Source organism: Nothobranchius furzeri, chromosome 10 (genome assembly GCF_043380555.1).
Source record: "Nothobranchius furzeri strain GRZ-AD chromosome 10, NfurGRZ-RIMD1, whole genome shotgun sequence".
NCBI lineage: Eukaryota > Metazoa > Chordata > Actinopteri > Cyprinodontiformes > Nothobranchiidae > Nothobranchius > Nothobranchius furzeri.
The window spans coordinates 28,731,148-28,751,298 of NC_091750.1; the positions used below are offsets into that span (position 1 = coordinate 28,731,148).

The 20,151-nt window shown below is 43.6% G+C and overlaps 1 protein-coding gene across 2 annotated transcripts in view; it reads right to left on the reverse strand.

The window, feature by feature from the left end:
* The window catches only part of tecta (tectorin alpha), a 32,817-nt gene that overhangs the window by 5,004 nt on the left and 7,662 nt on the right, over positions 1-20,151 (reverse strand). The window contains exons 6-17 of one of the 2 annotated variants that reach the window (XM_054731041.2): positions 19,632-20,044; positions 17,571-18,141; positions 16,870-17,480; positions 16,226-16,796; positions 14,438-15,066; positions 12,718-13,366; positions 11,695-11,894; positions 11,236-11,616; positions 6,841-7,127; positions 6,473-6,753; positions 6,140-6,250; positions 5,852-6,057 (exon numbers count right to left, since the gene is read on the reverse strand). In XM_054731041.2, coding sequence (XP_054587016.2) covers positions 5,852-6,057; positions 6,140-6,250; positions 6,473-6,753; positions 6,841-7,127; positions 11,236-11,616; positions 11,695-11,894; positions 12,718-13,366; positions 14,438-15,066; positions 16,226-16,796; positions 16,870-17,480; positions 17,571-18,141; positions 19,632-20,044 — 4,910 coding nt within the window. Of the gene's footprint in view, positions 1-5,851; positions 6,058-6,139; positions 6,251-6,472; positions 6,754-6,840; positions 7,128-11,235; positions 11,617-11,694; positions 11,895-12,717; positions 13,367-14,437; positions 15,067-16,225; positions 16,797-16,869; positions 17,481-17,570; positions 18,142-19,631; positions 20,045-20,151 lie in introns of those variants that run through there. The other variant, XR_011521763.1, reaches the window with a different exon arrangement.

Consider the following 20,151-nt stretch of genomic DNA (forward strand, 5'->3'; position numbering starts at 1 on the left):
GGTTTAATTAAATATCATAACCTTTATTGTCTAAAATTAATAAAAATAGAATAAAATGTACTGCCCTCTAGTGGAGGATTTACAGGTACATGATGACTAAGGCCCTGTCCACACGTAGCCGGGGATCTGCCAAAACGTAGATATTTTTCTACGTTTTGGCCTGTCATCCACACGAAAACTGAGTTTTTTCACACGAAAACGGATCTTTTTAAAAACTCCGGCCAAAGTGAAGATCTGCGTTTTCTCCGTTTTGGGTGTCTGCGTGTGGACAGACAAAACCGGAGTTTTAAGGTCCGCAACGTCACTTTCCGCAACAAAAAAATGCTGACATCACGTGTGCGACCTGTGTTTACACTAGCCGGCATCATGGAAGCCTTCGGAGCTGCGCTCTGTCACTACCCGATCCATCAATTGTCCAAGCGCTTTCTGCTTGTTTGTTTTTGCAAGCGGAATTACTGCTCCTTGCGGAAGACCACAGACGAAGGACGAGGTTAAGAACGGGGGAAGTACTGCCGCCTACAGGTCTGGCATGTCCTTAACAACGTATTTATCCGGGTACGTGTGGACAGAGTTTGTTTTTAAAACGCGGTGGTGTGGATGCAAGTTTTTGGAGGGGCGGATATTCGTTTTGAAAAAACCCGGCTACGTGTGGACTAGGCCTAAATACCCTGTATTTATGTAGCGCCTACTAGAGTTCTACATCCCCCCAAGGTGCTTTACAAAACACCAGTCTTTCACCCATTCATGCACTGAAGTTCCAATTTTAGTCCTTTATTACAGTTTTATTTATATCATGTAATAAAAGAAAACTAGTTATTTTATAGATGGAAAGTTAACACCAGCCAATGAAAGGCTCAATTTTAAAGGCACACTTGGCAGTTTTGGTTGCTTTTAGCACCCACTAGTGTCTGTTATTAAGTCATTCACTGCCAATGACATTTGTATTTTTTTTTTTACTGTGTGGGCATCAGAACGAGCCCCCGCGTTGAGAGTACAAACATCCCAGCTCTGAATCCGATCTTCATCCGCATGCGTCACACGTCACGTGATCAGGAAGTAGAAAATCCATGTGTTAGGAGATCGTTTTGGGCCGCTGCTTTACAACTCATTAACCGCCAATGACGACTAGTCTTCATCTGCATGTTTTTACTGTGTGGGCGTCGGAACGAGCCCCCAAACTGTCAGAACCAACATCCCAGCTCTAAAGCCGATCTTCATCCGCATACGTCACGCAAGCCACCACAATGCGGCTCAAAAATTGAAGCAATCCCGGAAGTACCAAATTTGCAGTTCCACCCTCATCCACTAGGGGCTGGTGTCAGAAGCGAGCAAATCCTCATTGACTCCCATGTTAAAAATACCAATTTCACAGCAGAAATAAACATGTTTACAGCCTGGTACCAAAACATGTTTTTGGTTTAAATGATCTAGTTTACACTCATGACAACTCTGAGGGGGGTGAATGTTTTTCTCACTCTTCTGTTTAAATGTATTAAAAGCCTAAAATTCTGTATAATTAATGAGCATCAGACCCACGTGACCACAGAGCTAGCTCCGTGGAAAGGCCTCAGTAGAGCCTCGGTCTGGCCTGGAAACTGTTCCGGGATTTTGAGTCTCTGTGTGTGTGTATTCTTGTTTGGATATTTTTTGTGCAATTGTTGGACAAAATGACTTGCTGTGGCATTAATTGCACTAATAGAGCGTCCAAGGAGTCTCCACTTCATTTGTTTCGTTAAGTAAAATTATATTAAAATTATATTTATGTAACACTGCCAAGCTGAGCTTAGATTTTAACATGTACTGTTTAACCATGAAATTTAAATGTAATAGGGTAAAACCCAGTGCATTTAACATAATGCTGCACTTTAGAAAATGGGTTGAAATATAACATGTTGGTGGAGCTGGGTTCCCACTATCGGCTTGTGGAGCTCTCGGGAGACCGATGTTTTCCACCCGTTCTCCCCTCCCTGCAGCTCGGCGCATCTCTGTCTGATCACGGCTTCTGTCTGCTGCGTGGGCTGCCGGCTTGTGGAGCTCTGGGATGAAAACCTTTCCACCCGGTTCTCCCCAGCGGCAGCTCTGCACATCTCAGATCGCAGCGGCGCTTGTCTGCTGTGCGGCTGCCGGCTTGTGGAGCTCTAGAGAGACGTCTGTGTTCCACCCGGTTTTACCCAGTGGTCAGCCCGGCGTATCTCTGACTCAGAAGCTCTGGTGTTGTGCACAGTTAACTCCGGTTGTAGCTAGGTTGCTACCTCCGTTAGCTTAGCTACCACCTCCGCGTTAGCTTTGGGTTAGCTTGTAGCTAGTTCGACCGGGTGTCGTCAGTTGATCCCAGCCTTACAGCCCCACCCTCAGCTCCACCTCTCTTCCCTTTTATGGAATTGTCTGGGCTTGACGGAACCTGTGACACGGTCAAAATGGCGATGGTGGCCACCTCCCATTTCTCCTCAAAAATTTGTTATTGGAGCCTCTGGAAACCCATTGTCCAATATTTATATGTCGATGGTCACACGTCACGTGATCAGGAAGCAGAACATCCATGTGTTAGGAGATCGTTTTGGGCCGCTGCTGTTAAAGTGAGGCACGAACTGGAATAGCGTCTGCTGATCACAATTCAACAACGGATTATGAAAGAACGGATAACGCTCGAAACGCGTGGATTCTTCCTGATGTAAGAGGTGAGTCTCCGCTTTGTTTTTGTTGTTTTGCCGTCAACATCGTCCTAGCGTGCAACGTTCTGTGACGCTTAAAAAAACAGTAAATATGGTGGGAAACACTGGCAGCGAAGGGCTTTACCTATCAGGAAATGGCTGGCAGCGAATGAGTTAATTTTCTGTGGTTAAACCAAAAACCAAACTCCTCGCTGTGCGTTTGCCTTTTTAACAACTTAATCCAACAGCTGAAATGTCTCCCAGCCATCATTAGTGTCTACAGGAGTGATTCATCACTAAATTAAACTAATCAGCTGTGTTCATGATATAAAACATGCAGGAAACATGCTGGAAGCAGACTGCAGCACCAGGTAGCTCAAGTCCCAACAGACCGGCCCGGCACTCTGATGTTGGAAATGCAGTATTCTGGCCACAGAGGGCGGTGGAGGTCTAAGTAACCCTGTAAAGGGTCATTTGATTTAAACATATGAAAAAGTTTCATATGGTTTTAAGTTAGACTACTGTATTTTCTGGACTATAAGCCGCTAATTGTTTCCCACGCTTTGAACCGTGCGGCTTATAATGAGGTGCGGCTTTACTGAAGATTTTCCTTCACCTGCCACTAGGGGGCGCTTTAGCAGAAAGTGAAACAGGTGGAAGTCAAAAGTGGAAATCGAAGAAAGTGCTCATTTTAATTTAGCACATGCAAGCAGCCGGCACCACGAAGAATGTTTTTCAAATCCATCCTCCCTCATCATGGTAACTACACGTATGAGTTCATATGATGCCGCATTTAAGTTGAAGGCCATCGATCTGGCAGTAAAGGAGGGAAACAGTGATGCCGCACGTAAGCTTGGCATGAATAAATCCATGGTTCGGCGCTGGAGACGGCAGCGGGAAGAACTCGTTCATGCCAGCTTCACCCGGGGATGATGACAGCAACACAGACAGCAACGCCGACATCGCCACAGAAAAGGTATGTGACGAAGCTCTTCTGAGGCTGTTCAACTCCGACACTGAAGAAGAGGATTTAGTGTGCAAGAGGAAGATGAGAGCGAATGACTTCTTCTGGTAGGCAAGTGTGTTTTATTTACTAACCAGGCATGTTTTGTGTGCAGTTTTTATTTTCTAATCATCCAGGGCTTATTAATGCTGTGTCAGCGCTGTTCTTTTCTTCTAAACATGCAGATTACCGGTAATAACGTGTCAGTGCTGTTTTTATTTTATAACCATCCAGAAATATGAATGCTGTCAGTGCTGTTTTCTTTTCTAAACTTGCAGGCACGTTCACCCGTGTTTAAAATTTGTTTTGTTGAATTAAAACAACAGCGAAAAACCTCCATGTAGCATCTTTCTGTCTGATTATCTTATGTTATGGCCGTACATGCGCTGTGCGCCAGAGACCCGCATGTGGCTGCTGCGCCGCGGCTTGTACTTGAGTGCGGTGTGTATGTAGAAAACCTTTTTCTGTTGTTGGTGCGGCTTATTTTGAGGTGCGCTCTATAGTCCGGAAATTACTGTAGATACTAACAGAAGTCGGGGCATCTTTTTTCTTTTGCAGACTTGTGGATTGTAAAGTTTTGGGGGCGTGGTTAATGTTCCTTTTGTAGCGACATGAATGGCCTCATTTGTGACCCAAAGGTTACACTTCCTCAGCTGGGTCAAGCTGTCCTAGCTGCACTTCTATCTACAGATTATCCATCACGGGAGACTGAATGTCGGTCTACCACCCTTTTAATCTGACTGCCTTTATCGGACTGCTGTTCCATCCGCAAGACGAAGGACACTTCAAGATTTAAAAGAATAATTTTTAATAAACTCTTTTCACTGTCTATTACAATGTTCATAAATATTCATCAAGGTTCATTATAAATGCATTTAACTACTGAAATGAGTTATTATTCTTTGGTTGATAATAATTATTTAGGATAATCAGTCATGTTTAACAGTGATGAGAAGATCATCTGCACTTATACACACCATGCAGGACACAGTAATCAGGTTAAGGTTAACTGCACTCATATGTCTTTGCCACATGACAACCCAGAACTTTCTGTCTCTGAGAGGGCTTGTTCCGAGGTATGTTAAATCTACATGTCAAAATCTAATTTGTTAGAATAAGATTACCGGCCGTCTCTTGAAACCAAACTCCTCAGTTCAACTTCAGTTCTTGAGCTCACCAAATTCTCTCCGTGGCAACGAGAGTCCAGAGGATCGAGTTGGCAGTTTGAAACCTCTACTAAAGCTTTTCTGTCACGCCGATAGAATTGCTTCAATAGAAACACCATCTGCAGCAAAGCTGACGCCACGAGATTCCTTAAGAATCTGCTCAGACGCAAATCAATTCCACATCTGTGTGCCTGCGGCAGCTCTAGGACCAGAGAGTCGGTACCACTGGTCTACCCTACCGGACCGAGTACCCAGAGGCTGATCAACATCCTCCCTTGACCTCCGGAACTGAACAGAGGGTCGTCTGAACGGTGAGGTAGAACACAAGATTGCGTCTGAAATGCCTCTTTTAAGAAATAATTTAGCTTAAGTGCAAACCAAATTCTACCACCCAGAACGCGTTTTTCTCTCTGAGATAAAAACCGTCTGAGCACCTACATTCACACATCCAAACACACACACTTCATGTTTAGTTTCATCCAGACACAGATTGCTTTATTACAAAGTTTTTAATACCAAAGCTTTTATAAATAGTCATTTATGAATTGTCTTTTAAATTATCATCTTTAAATTGTTAGTAATAAATTCTTAACTTTTTAAACCTGACTCTTCTTTGAAATAAAACACAGAGTGGTGCATTTGGTCACTGAACGAGCAAAGATCTCTTTAGATCTTCTGAATTATTAAATAAACTTTTGCTATTAATTTAATCTCTTAAATTAAATATTAATCTTTTGATTAAATATAGACCAAGCCAGGTGGTGTGTGAACTTCTATATATATATATACATATATATATATATATATATATATATATGATATAGGTTTCATTGCCAATTTGTTTGATCTTTCTCAGAATTTAACAAAGCTGAATAGCTTAAATTCTAGTTACGTAGATCAACAACGCTACACTTTTAAGGAAAAACTACGACATGTTTTGCTTTGTGACTATAAAAAACTAAATACAAGACAGGCAAGTTAAAACAAGCTGAACCTTTTATGAGGTAAAGTAAAATTGTGTATTAAAGGACCTGCACGATGGAGCCACAGTGTCCCTTTGTGTTGTTGATGTGGAAGGAGATGAAATCCTCCCCTTCGATGCCAGCGCAGCGCTCGTCGTTGACCCTGACGTCTTCTCGCTCGAAACCCAGCTGGAAGAGTTTGCACTTGGAGATGGACACTTCCATCTGAGCGTGTTTACAGTTCACCTCTGCTTGGATGATGTCATCGTCACCAGCTGGGAACAGATGGATTTCACGGCACTTTTAAAGTTTAAATTAAAAAGTTTTTTTTTTAATTTCCATCTTGGGAAGTCTTACCTGCTGTGTTGGTCGGTAATTCGGGACAGCCGCACAGATCGCCTCCATTTTCCAGCTCACAGGTGAAGTTTGTGCAGATCTCTCCGGCACAGGGGTCATAGATCCATTCTGCTAAAGAAAGGTCCACACACAATGTTAGCTGTCACACTCATAGGCCTTAAAAACATGACGAATGATGAAAAATTAGCTGCTGTTCTGAAGCTTTTCTGACAATTCATTGGTCCAGTTATTTCAAATGCAAATTTAAAAGTAAGTCAGCATTTACACAGATGTGTTTTGCCATGAGTGTATTCCTTGTGTCCAGGAGACACTGGTGTCTCCCGTTGCCCTTACAGCAGTTCTCCTGGGCGATCCACTTGGTGGTGAGGGTCCCTAAGGACCGGCAGGCCTCAGCATAGGCTGCCAGCGAGCCGCAGACCTGAGCCTTGCGGTGGTTGTAGCATCCATCCAGGTAGCAGGATTGGTAGAAGGGCCGTGGGTCCAGCAGGCCGTGGCACGGCTGGAAGAAACCCTTCAGCTGGGTCAGCTTCTGACACGCGTCTTCACCCTGCAGAGCCAGGACCGCTGAGTTGTCACAGGATTGGGTTAAAGCCACATACTGGGTCTCATCGCAACTAAAAGACAAAAAGAGATATCCATATTGTAGATTTGGCCAACAAAATGAGACTGGAGAGTGGGCGGAACCGTAAAGCCGTCTTTACCTGTTCTGCATACCGTTGGTCTTCCAACTCTGGGCCAGCTCCAGAGCGCTGACAGCCGGCTTCCCCCTGGAGGTGATGTAATCATCACTGGGGTCCCCATTGAAATTCCCACATAGACCACACACCTTGTTCTGAAGCCTCTGGCCCATTGTGATGCTGAGAGTGTTGAAGCGGTTGTACCGGACCTGGATGTCCTGCGGCGTGTCAATGACGATGAAGCCTTCAGATGTGGACAGACGCGTCATGAGCCCCGTCAGGAACGGCACCGACACTGGCGTTCCGTTGACCTGAGAGGACACGGTGAGGGAAGCGGAGATATCGGGAATAAGAACGTCAAACCCTCTGGTAGGAAGTAAATGAGAGTAAACGCTTGCTTGTAATTAAGTTTTAAAACACAATGATTTGATTTGTTATCGGTGAAGAAAAAGGTTTCGTTTTCATCTTTGGAATATTTCTTGGGTAAAGCCCAGTTTACACTGTGTTCATTGACCGCTGTAGACAAAAATCTATCAAAGACAATGACATCAACATTGATGGCTATAATATTTTTCGTGCGGATCGAGAGAAAAAGGTGGAGGGGTGGCAATGTATACTGTATCAAGCACCGTTTTACAGCTGATGTAATTTTATCGAAATCTTTGAGCAAAGAACTGGAAATTCTAGCCGTTGATGTTGAAATATCTAAAGATCAGCACATCATGGAGGTGGGATGTTATAGACCTCCATCGGCTTCTAATAATTCATTGTCTATAGTGATACATTTTTTGTCGCAGTTAAAATACAATGAAGTACTGATTGTTGGTGACTTAAATTATGATTGGCTCGCATCTGCTTCTGATGCACTGAAAAATCAATGTCATATTTTAAATCTTACTCAGCTGATTGACTCTCCCACGAGAATCAACTCGAAATCTGTTAAAAAATCAACGCTCATTGATCTAGCATTAACAAATATGCCATTTAAATTTGTAGCGACTGACATTTTCCCAAATGATGTGAGTTATCGTTGTGCTATAGCAGTTGTACGGGATACAAAAGTTCCTAAAAGCAAACCACGCATGGTAACTAAACACAATATGAAGATATTTTCTGAGCAAGCTTTTTTATATGATCTTTACTGTTTCCTTTGGGATAGAATAGCTTTTTTTGATGATGTGGAACTAGCTTGGAATCATTTTCTCCAAAGCTTTAATAATATTATGAATAAAAATGCCCCTTCAGAAATTTTAGAGTAAAGGGTCGTGAAAATCCCTGGTTTACAAATGAATTATCAGAGTTGCTTCATGAATGAGATGTGGTATGGGACAGGGCACGAAAGTCTAAATGCCCTAAAGCACTTAAGAAATAAATGTACTTTACTCTTACGAAAGACAAAATCAAATTTCTATCTGAACAAATTAACTGAAAATCTAACTAATCCTAAAAAGTTTTGGAAAGAAATCAAAGCACTATCCTCATCAGAGAACTGTACTCATTTACCTTCAAATATACATGTGGAAGGCAAAAATATTAGTGATAAAACGGAAATGCTAAATTTGTTTAATACACATTTTGTGACATCAGGCTCATCATGCCATCCACCAGACCGTCAATCTCAACAATCTAGCATTGTCAGAAACAATAATATTGATGTTTTCAACTTTAAACCATTTACAACATTTGAAGTAAAGAAAGCCCAAAAACAACTCAAATCTTGGAAACCAGCTGGTCCAGATGGACTAGAACCATTCTTCCTCAAGCTTGCATCCGAGTACATTGCAGAACCCCTGTGTTGCATTTTTAATCTTACTTTGAAAACAAATAAAATACCTAAAGAATGGAAATCTGCATTTGTGCTGCCAATTTTTAAAGGTGGAGACCCGAGTAACTTAAATAATTATAGGCCTATTTCAAAGCTCTCTGTAGTGGCTATGATACTTGAATCCTTGGCCAATGATCAAGTAAAGATTTTCCTTACATCATACTCTATACTATCTGAATACCAGTCAGGGTTCAGAAAGAAACATAGTACCACTACAGTAACCATGAAAGTTTTGAATGATATTACTGAAGCTCTTGACAACAAGCAATGCTGTCTTGCACATTTTATTGATTTTACAAAAGCATTTGATACTGTTGACTATTCTATCTTGATTGATCGACTTGTAGAAACTGGCTTTTCTAACCAGGCTGTAGGATGGTTCAAAAATTACTTATCAAACAGTACCTGAGTTGTACAGCTAAATGGTGCTGTTTCTGAGGAACTTCAGCTATATAAGGGAGTCCCACAGGTATCAATTATTGGTCCATTACTTTTCACCCTCTACATAAATAACATTGGTCTAAGGATTCATAATGCTAAATTACATCTTTATGCAGATGATACAGTTATTTATTGTTCTGCCCCAAACTCTACAAAGGCATTTCAGGATCTTCAATCAGCATTTGATCAAGTGCAAGAACAATTGTGCCATTTGCAGCTTGTACTAAATGCTGATAAAACTAAACTTATGTGTTTCTCTCCGTCAAAAAGAAAAACAGAGAATAGGTCCATTTCTACTGGTCTGGGTCATCAGATTGAACTAGTTTCTAGTTTTAAATATCTGGGTTTCGTAATTGACAATAAGTTATCCTTTAAGCTCCATATCCAGTATTTAACAAAAAAGTTGAGATTTTTATTAGGATTTTATTACAGAAATAAATCTTGCTTTTCTTTTACGGTAAAAAAGAGGTTAGTAGAATCAACATTTATGTCTGTAATAGACTATGGAGACATCTTGTTCATGAATGCCCCGTGCACTGTTTGAGCATGTTGGACAGTGTGTATCATAGTGCCTTGCACTTTATAACAAACTGTTGGCCTCTTACCCATCATTGCTTGTTATATTCAAAAGTGAATTGGTCTTCATTGCGGGTATGCCGACTCATGCATTGGTTTGTTTTTATTTATAAAGCTGTATGTGGATATTTGCCTTTTTATTTACCATGTCTTTTGTCAAGAAAGCAGAATCAGTTCAGCCTCCGCTCAAGTGAACTTCTGCAATTTGTTGTTCCCAAGGTTCGCACAGAGCTGGCAAAGACGGCTTTTAGCTTTGCTGCTCCATCGACGTGGAATTCACTACAGACAGATCTAAAAATCAAGGACTTGGTTTCCTTGAGTGGATTTAAGACTCTGATTAGGTCATTGGAATCCAGACTAACAGTGTGTTCATGTTTTAATTGAGTTTATGTGGAAATGTATTTAAATGTGAATGTATTAATGTTGTAACTTGTGCTGCTGCTCTGTCTGTCTTGGCCAGGTCTCCGTTGCAAAAGAGATCTTGTATCTCAATGGGACCAACCTGGTTAAATAAAGGCTAAATAAATAAAAATAAATAAAATCTTTGGGCGTGAGGAGTTGTGACAAAAAACAGTGCCAGTGAGTATAATCCAAAGATCCGTCGCCATCAAGTGTGACGAGGTCACCTACAGGGTATGGAGCTCTCCTACGACCAAACCCACCCTTCGATGATCTTCAAGCAGAGTCAGAAAATCTACGACCACAGTCTACAAATGACCACGACCCCTGGAATCTCCTACTAGAGCGAGGCAGTTTGACTCACTGATATCTTGAGCCACACTATGTTCGACCTCTCCAGGCTCTCATTGTGACATAGTCATAATTTGCAAAGATCAAAAACATACATTGTGAGCCAGACTTTATGCAAATTGTCTCCTAAAAAGGAGAATAAACATTAAAGATCCAATTTAAATGAATTTAGAAGCTCCTGCAACCAGTATGACAAGTAATGATACACCACAAACCCAAAGGTCTACCACTTTATCCTAACACTAAAGAAAAAAAGCTTGATGTTGAAGTTGGGGTATCATCTGCATACATGGATATCTTATAAATACTGATTCACTTCAAAGGAGACAACACCAGGTGCTGTGATTGCTCTGAACATGACCTGAACAACTTCAACACCCTTAAGCTAATGCCAACATAGTTCTTACACCGCTTCAAGGCAACGCTGGGGTTAATAGCTCACCTGGATTCAAGCAGGATAAGGATGTATCAGGCTTTAAGGTAATCAGAAGATCTTTATCTAGTAGAGTACACTCACAGCTGAATGCTATGGCCCAGAGCCAGAACCGGAGTACCCAACAGGCTATTAGTGGTCAGGTAATTGGTCAACTGGACAGAAAGGACTTTTTCGAGAACTCTAGGAAAGTAACTAAGATTTGAATTAGATCCATTTATACAGTTGTTAAAGGTTTCTTGGACAGCACATGACATTTATCCAACAGAAAGCATTAAAAAAGGAACAAATCTCCACGCTGGAATTGCTGCTGCAACATTAGAAACAACAATGCCCCTTTATTCTATTTCTATACGCTCTGAGACGGGACAGAAGGGTGAAACCAGTGCTTTACCTTGACAGTGCTGCCAGAAATGAGTATATTCTCCTCGTTAATGTAAAGGTAGACATGAGAGATGGTGGTGAGGTTGGGTGTGCTCCATTTATCAAAGTTAGCAATGAGCTGGAAGGAGAGGTCAGGCAGCTTGTGGCAGTTTGTGGACAGGACAAAAGAGCAGGACGCAGGAAGACGCAGCGACGCCCCATCAAACGTCCTGAAGACCCCCCCACCCGAGGCTACGCAGTGCTGGGAGCGCCGTGCAAAGCAGCCTCGGACTCCGTGTCGAAGCGTGCACTCCTCCTCTGCCTTACAGCGTCTGGGGTCACACTGGACCAGGTTTCGTCCAATGCACTGGCAGCGTTTGGTGCAGTCGCTGTTCCAAAACAGCTGTTTGGGCTAAAATGAAAGAAAAAAAAGGCTTTAGACAACGTGAGGTAAAGGGAGGATTTACTATTGAAGGTAGAGAGCACAGACCTCATAGTACTTTCCGTCTGTGTAGCAGCCACAGTTCTGAGACAGGATGCAGCTTTTGCCATTGAGCACGTAGCCCTGGTCACACTGGCAGCCCTCCGTACAGTCCTGGTTGCAGTCCCTCTGGCCACGGGCGGGAGCACACTGGGGCGGGCAGACCGACACACAGCTGGAGTAATGGCTGTTGGGAGGACAGGTCAGCACTGGGAGAAAGAAGGCAGGAAAAAACATCAGCTGTTTATTATGCTGAGTCTTCTTGTTAGATCATTTGGGGAATGTTGGGTTTTGTTGTCTTTTTCAGAATGTAGAACCAACTACTGCATATTGATGTCTGCAGAAGTTCACGAGTTCATGTAAACATGCTTAAATAAACCTCTACATTTTATTACATCAGTATTTTGGCAGAAATGTCAGTTTTTTCAGACAAAAATGCTCAAGGCTAGCTAGCGGCTTAGCAAATATTTACGTAATGCAAAATGGATAACCATGCAAAGGTTTATAAGAGGTTTTGCTTGAACTGGTAATATTTTTAAAATTTGAGGTTTGAATTGTGTCTTTAGTCTTGCTTTAATTAGCCTTTAGCTCATCAATCCAATCGAGACTGAAATTCTAATTCTCCAAACTGAGGCTGCTCAAACAGCTGTGATATTAGTTTGTTCATAACCTTTCACAGAACACCACTTCAGGTATTGTAAACCGTTGTCCTGACTCAATTTACATTAAAGACGGGAACAAAGGTCAAAAATGTAAATACGCCTCAACTTTGAATATAGAAATATGGATATCTAATAGTAATTTGCAGCTGTGTTTGCCCTAAAATATCATATTCCACATTGGTAACTCCAGATGTAACACACCATCTGTGTTATTGAGCTCTTACATGAGTCATTTCAATAAAAACAGAATCAAAGTCTGCAGAACAGCCTGGCCAGGGAGGATGGGGAGGGGTACAACACACACATTGTAAAACTGGGTTTTGCCTGCTGCATGCGGTCAAAGCAGAGTTTAGAAGATGAAAGGACTCACCACACGGTGTGTCACTCCTCCAGCCAGTTACAGGCACTCCTTGAGCCTGACAGGTGCTGGCATAGACCTGAAGCCAGTTACAGATTGTATCCTGAGCTCCTTGATCCAAGCAGGTGTCCTGCAGGCAGCTTTGGTAAAAGAACGCTGGCGCCACCTTGCTGTGACAGCGTGCAAAAGCACCTCCCCGATCCACAATTAGCCCACACAGCCTCACTGCTTCAGGCTCCACAAACACATAGAGGCCATCTCCAATGTGGAAACGAATGCCCGTGGCTACTCCGTTATCCTCGTCGCCATTTTCGTTGGCATCGGACACCGTGAGAGGGGATGTGTTTGACACGCTGTTCTCGCCGAGGCCGCAGTGTGGACAAGAGTCTCCACAGCCCACCTGGCAGAAAGTGTCCCTTTCTGCCCAAGTCATGCCCCAGTCAGTAGTTGTTAGTGTGGGTGGGAATGAGGGCATGCCCTGGCAGAGACCACAGGAAGTGTTGTAAAGATCCCGGGGTAAAGTCAGAAGGAGGAGAGTATTCCAGTCAAAAGCTGCCTTCAGGCCAAAGTCTGTCTCCAGGATGAGCATCATGCCTGAGGTGAAGATGTTGACCTTTCCCAAACCCAGCTTCAAAGGAAGATACAAACGTTCCTTGTTGACCTGAGTGTGGAGAGGGAAACTGGTTCTAGTTTAAACACGGTGAACACAAAACAGGTCCTACGCAGGACTGATTTCTACCACCAAGTCGGAGTTTCTAATGCTGCTGACTTGCAAGTTTTCAAAGTATGTGGGGAAGTCCAGGCAAATACTTACCGACCTATCAGTAAAACCCTATAAGCAACAATGAGATGGGGAAAAGCTGAAGGAAAGAGGGTGTGTGAGTAGTCAAATATGTGTGGAAGTGTGCGCCACTTCTCCTCAGATCTTTTAGTGGGTTTGTGAACCCGGTCCAAGTGTCGCTCAGGGTCAGGGTTTCATCTGAGCCAAATCCAGCCGGATAAAAGATGCCGGTTGAAATAAAATCCTCCTTAAGCCAATCAAAGAGGAATTCGCTCCCAGCGTGGTTATTCTATCAGCTTGATTAGAAATAACATTTCCTGACAAGCGCAACAAATACGACCTTCACAGGACAGAAAAAAGCAGGCTAAGATAGGGCAAGCCTCAACGTTATATAAGGTGTTCCCTACAGCGCCTCATCATGAGAGTCAGACTTTCTTTTAATGTTTAATGTGGTCTTGATTGGTACATCTCAAGATTGTCTAAAGGTCTTGGTTATTTCTTTGTCTTGGCTACTTAATTTCACTCCAGTATTAGAAAAACGTTTAACTTTAGGCTCCAAGAATGCATAGAATCCAATTATGAATGCATAAAAATTGCCTCCAAACTTAAGGGATGAATCAGTCAGCCAATTTTAAATATGATCTTAGGTACATTTTCATCTGTAGCCTGTTACGAAGACAAAATATGTTCTGTTCCCCAAAAATAAATCTGTCAGGTCCTGTTAGAGATTTGTTTAGGCTCGATGCATCTTGTATGTATGCTCATGGTCAGGTAGAAGGATGGGAGAAATGGAGTAAAGCAGCCATTGTCCAAAGCCATTGACAACCACTGGTCAAGACAACTTTTAAACATTATAAAGAAGTCCGACTCCTTGAAAGCTATAAACGAAAGGTCATGAATAAGTTAAACCCTTTGCACAATCCCATTCATCTGCACTGTTCGTGTACTTACAGTGACTGTGTTTCTGTAGCTTCGAGACACTTCGATTTCATACTCGTAGACCTCCAGAACAAAGCCCCTCAACCAGATGGCCTGGCCTGTGTCTCGTTCCTCATTACGAGCTGCCAGTTTAAACTGTGGAAAGGTTCCACTGGTCAGTGTGTTCTCTCTGCCCCCCCTTCTACAGACGCTGGTGGCCATCCTCAGAGTACAAGAGCTCTGGAGCTCAAATGGTACGCCGCCAAAGGGCAGAAAATGACCGTAGCCAGCAACTACACACAAGGCCTCGGTCCGGGGCTGGCAGAAATACAGGCCGTCACTCTCCTGGCAGTATTCCTCAGGATGGCAGGGCGAGAGCTGACAGTATACGCTGTTGTCAGAACCGTTGCAATAGCAGCGCTCCTGGCACTCCCAGTCTGTCCAGAAAGTCTGATTAGTAGCCAGTTGGTGACCGTGACTCATGCAGCCGCAGTCGCTTCGAGCCACGCAGAGCCCATCTCGAAGCGCGAAGCCGTCTTCACACTGGCATCCCTCTTGGCACGGCAGAGGGCATGGCTCCTCGGGCTCATCTAGGTTGGTGCAGGTCAAAGGGCAAGCACTTGTGCATTCCTCAAAATGACTGTTATCTGGACAAGGAAGAGCTGGAGCAAAACACCAGAAGATGAGAACAAATTCATTTTACAGTGGAGATGGACCACAGTGACCTACAGATGTGATGTTTCGTCAGCCATCTGATGCAGATACATATCAGTTCACACGATTCTCAGGAATTACAAATGACCCCTGCTTTCAATTAAATGACATAGTTGTGTTTTCGGTAACCTTAAGGTGTCAGGTTCAAAGTTTGTTTGGGACCTTCATGAAAGATAGTTTTTGTTTCTATTCAAGTGCTTTATTTAACACACACACACACACACACACACACACACACACACACACACACACACACACACACACACACACACACACACACACACACACACACACAGGTAACGGTTCCTTTTACAGTCCCCTAATTACTAAGTACTTACATGGTAATTACATAGTAAGTTAGTGTATTAATGTTTCTGAGACCATAAACAGTTATTACCATGTAACTCAGGTTCAATTCTATTTTTACTTTTATTAAAGTAAATACTGCTTTACACAATAATCAAACTTTATTACAATTATACACATTAATTACAAAATACTACACTTTAACTTACTATGTAATTAACATGTAAGTACTTAGTAATTAGGGGACTTTAGAAGGAAGTGTTACCAAAGCATGCTCAATGAACGGCCTGAACTAGAATGGATCTTTTTATGGGGCAAAGAATGACGTTTTACCTTTCTGGAGTAAAACACCTGCATATACTGGCCCATTGGAGTATCTTTATATTGCCAGGATCTTCAGATATTTTTAATTTCTTTGCTTGTTTCAATAATTTTCTAATACGTTTGTGACGGACATACAATATACAGGTGAAACTGCAAAAATTAGAATATGGTGCAAAAGCCTCTTCGTTTATTTCAGTAATCCAGCTTAGGGAGACCACAACACGAAAAAGCCACCAAAGACCTATGACTCATATGCAACCCTTTTTTTTTAAATACACTGTTAAAGCAGGAAGCACTGTTCATTTTAAGCTGTTCAGGAGAGGGATTTTGCAATAGAGAGCATAATTCCCTTTTGTTTAACTTTTGTCACTCAGTTGGCATCAAACATGTATAAAAACCAGATACAGGCTTTAAGGAAGAGGGAAAGCCCCATGAAACATAACAAGATCTCTTTCATGTTAAGAGATATCTACTTACGGCAATTGGTAGCACTCCTCCAGGAAGCTAGGCCTATTTGGGCATCCTGACAGGCTGTGGCGTAAGCATGCAGTGAGGAGCAAAGAGCAGAACGGTTCCCTTCTCTTACACACATGTTGTACAAGCAGTTCCTGAAGAACGGTGAAGGATTGACCACTGAATGACATGCCAGAAAAGAGCTGTTCCCTGGGTCGTTGATGTTTCCGCACATCCAAGGGCTCTGGTAAAGACGAAGGTCGGTGCACATGCGATACAGGTCATCACAGTCGCCGTTGCAAGTGAGGTCATCTGCAATCGACTTCCAGGCTTCTGTGAACTGTTCGGTGTTATCTGCCAGGCGTCCATTGGGGAGGCGCAGGTCATCTGTGACGTTGCTGTTAAAGACGCCACACAAGCCACAAGTAACGTTGTAGAAGATTGTAGAAAGGGAGATGTTGAGGAACCCCTGGCGCGTGTACTGAACACGAAGGAGACCTCGAGATTCCACAACCGTGGCATTTCCTGGTGCCTTGTAGATCATCATCGTCTCCATTGGATGGACAAACGGGAGAACGACTGGTTCACCATTCACCTGAGACACAAAAAACCCCGTTGAGTGTTGTATAAAATTAAAAACACCTAAAACAATATAATAATTTACTAACCTTTACTGTGTCAAAATCTGACCCTCCCACCTGCGCCTCAAGGTTAGCCACGGTAACTATCACAGGTCTTTTCCAAACGGGACCTTTGTTCATTAGCCTCCTGCCAATCTTCACTTCCACCACTGATCCATTAGCCGGTGTTGGACCACACAGTTTTAGTAGATAGTAAGAGCTGTCATCGGGGAATAACAGAAATGTGCCATCGAAGGAGGATGCGATTGACGTCTGGGTGACTGAACACACTCCCTCCCTCCGAGGGTAACAGCCTAGTAAGCCCAGCTCGGCCACACACACTTCACCCTCCTTACAGGACTCATTGAAACAGGAAACTTGTCCAGCTATGCCACAAGTGCAGCGGAGTGTACAGTCACCTTCCTCACCACGGGGGCCTGCCCAGAAAGTGCCGTTGAGGGGGTAATAGAGGCCGTTATGCTCACAGCCACAGTCGTCTTGTTGTACACAACGACTTCCACTCAGAACATAGCCAGGGTCACACTGGCAGCCTTCGGTGCAAGGGTGTACACAGTACAAGGGAGAGGTGAGATCTGAGCAGGAAGCTGGACAGGCACTTGTGCACACTTGGTATTGACTAAACTCCGGACATGAAAAGGCTGAAAGCCAAAAAGAAACAACAGATTATGTTAAATGAGGCCCCTTAACAATGTGGATTGGAGTAAATTTATGTGTGTGAGAAATCTTACGACAGAAAGTACGAGTTCTCCAGGGTCGTATTGTGACACCAAGGGCCTGACAGGCTAAAGCGTAGGCCTGGATGGCATGGCATAGTGTGGTCATATTATCCCTGTAGCTACACATATCATATACACAACTGTACACAAAAGCTGTCGGGTCCACTACAGCTCTGCAGTCTCGAAACGGTCCATCAGTTTTGTTGATTAACCCGCAGTAGTCAGAGCGAAAGTACGTGGCCTCGGCAATGTGGTCGCAAACACTGCAGTTTTGAGTGCAGCCATCAGTGCACCTCCAGTCTGTGTCTTCTGCTCGCCAGCTGCCTCCCAACTCCACCACACTTTCTGCCAATGAGCCATCAGGAAGAACAGGATCATCAGCGGGGTCGTCATTGTAGTTTCCACAAAGGCCGCAAGTATTGTTAAAGTAGGAGCTTGGTAAGGAGATGGATGCATAGTGTTGGCCATCGTAGGTTACCAGGAGTCCAAAGTCTGTTTCTAAAGCAACAGCCACCCCAGACTGGTACACCTTGACTGCACCAAGTTGGAGTTGGACCGGCAAGGTCTTCACTAATCCATCCACCTTAAGTTGGAAACACACAATAAAACAATAAGACAGTGAAGAAGGACAAAGACTGAATATAAACTGTTCTATTGAAATGGCACAGAGGTGATTACCGTAAATCCACTAATATTAGCCTGTATTCAATTAACTGCCAGATATCACATTTTGGCCAGTGTCGGAGTCGGCGGAGGTGAATAATGGCCGTTTTTTTATTGTGGCCGGGTGGGGGCGGTTGTGTCATCCGTCTCACTTTTGATTTGCCAGTGAGGGTAACTTTAACCGTGCGGAGACGAAGAGGAGGCGAAAATTTGATATCAAGTTCAAAGAGAACGTGCTGATTATGCTGCAGAACACTCTGGGGAGCAGTAGCAGGGGTTGTATGAACTAGTCACTAGTCGACTTCACCGCTCTATAGTGACTTGTTATGCCTGTCGTCGACTAGTCGCTGTCACGTGATAATGACCGGCAAGATGCAGTCCTCGGAAAAGACAGCAGCCTGCTGTCAGCAGGTGACAAGCTCCTGCGCTCGGGGGCGCAACGCGCTGTGCCAGAGCGTCGGTACTGACACCCGCCGTAAAACGGACATTTAACCAAATTGCGACCTTTACCCTCTTGCAATTTAACCTTCCCCTCACCCCCATCCTAACCTTAACCAGCTTGCACATGCAAAGCTCTGATTGTTGACGCGCTCCAGACATCTGCGTCCTGAGCACGGCCACAGTAACAGTAACAAATCAGGTATCGCCACCTCAAAAACTAATTTAACACGCGATCGTTCATGTCGGCTCATTTCCTTTTATGTTTTCTGTCTTTTATTCTTTTATTTGTGCCTGATGCGTCTCGCTGCTGTGGAGCGGAGCGCATCACCTGTTTTGTCCTCCGGTGACGCACCTCACCGGTGCGGCCGGCGAGCACTCCGCTGTTTTTGCGGTCGGTAGATCTTTTAGAACTGCAGTTCAAAGGTAACTCATGAGGTGAATATATATGAACCCAGGTAGCAGTTTCTCTTTAGGATTGAGAGGAGATGCAGGAAGATAATAAACAGACAGGACAGAAAAATAGTCAAATAACAACAAGTTAGTTTTTGTACCTGCTGGTTGCAACAAACAGACACCATTGAAGGAAATCAGAAGTGAGGAACAGAAAATAATAATAATTATTTTAATGTTTAGAGCAGCAGGAACTCTGAGGCTGCAGGCGCATCAGCGAGTTTGCGGCCGCTGCGCAGGGGGAGGAGGGAGAGGGCTGAAGCAGGGGGAGGGGGGAGAGGGCTGAAGCAGAAACTACCGTTGTTAAAAGAAATGTGTTTAACTTTGAAAATGTGGGCGCAATTTTAATTGTCAAAAACTCCAGCGAACCATTAGTTCATTTTGCTCAAATAGAAATTGAGGCCTGCCTCTAATTCTGGCCCTCCTTCCAATAAAGGCCTGGAGCTTGATTAGCTTGAGTCAAATACAGGCCCGGGCCTGTATTAGAGGATTTACGGTAAATATTAAAGATGTTCTCACCTGAACTGTGCCCAGACTGCCTTTAGGTATCATGACTCTGTGACCATACACCTCCACTGTGACATCTCTTAGCCAGGAAACAGAAGCCACCCCACGGTTCTCGTTTTTGGCCTCCACACTAAAGAAGGGCAATCCTAACATCTCCCAGCAGGGCCGAGCTAGCAGGTAGGAGCAGGTGCCTTGGAAGTGATAAAGGAATCCATCAAAGGTGTGATAGTGGGGGTCCCCAAAGACCACGCAAGTACTGGTGCGGGTAGGCTGGCAAAAAAAAGCCCCTTCCTGCTGCTCGCAGTTCTCAAACTGCCCACATGGAGCCTCAAGACACTGCACCTCGTTATTTATGTCAAGGCAGCGACATCGCTGAGAACATTGGTCAGACAACCAGAAGATCTCCCCTCGTCTGTAGTAACGCCCTAAAAGAGATGAAGGAGAAATTTAAAGGTGGTGAGAAACTGGATTAAGTCCCAGCCCAAATGAAGAAACTAGACAAACATGGACATAAGGGTTTCATTTTTTGAAC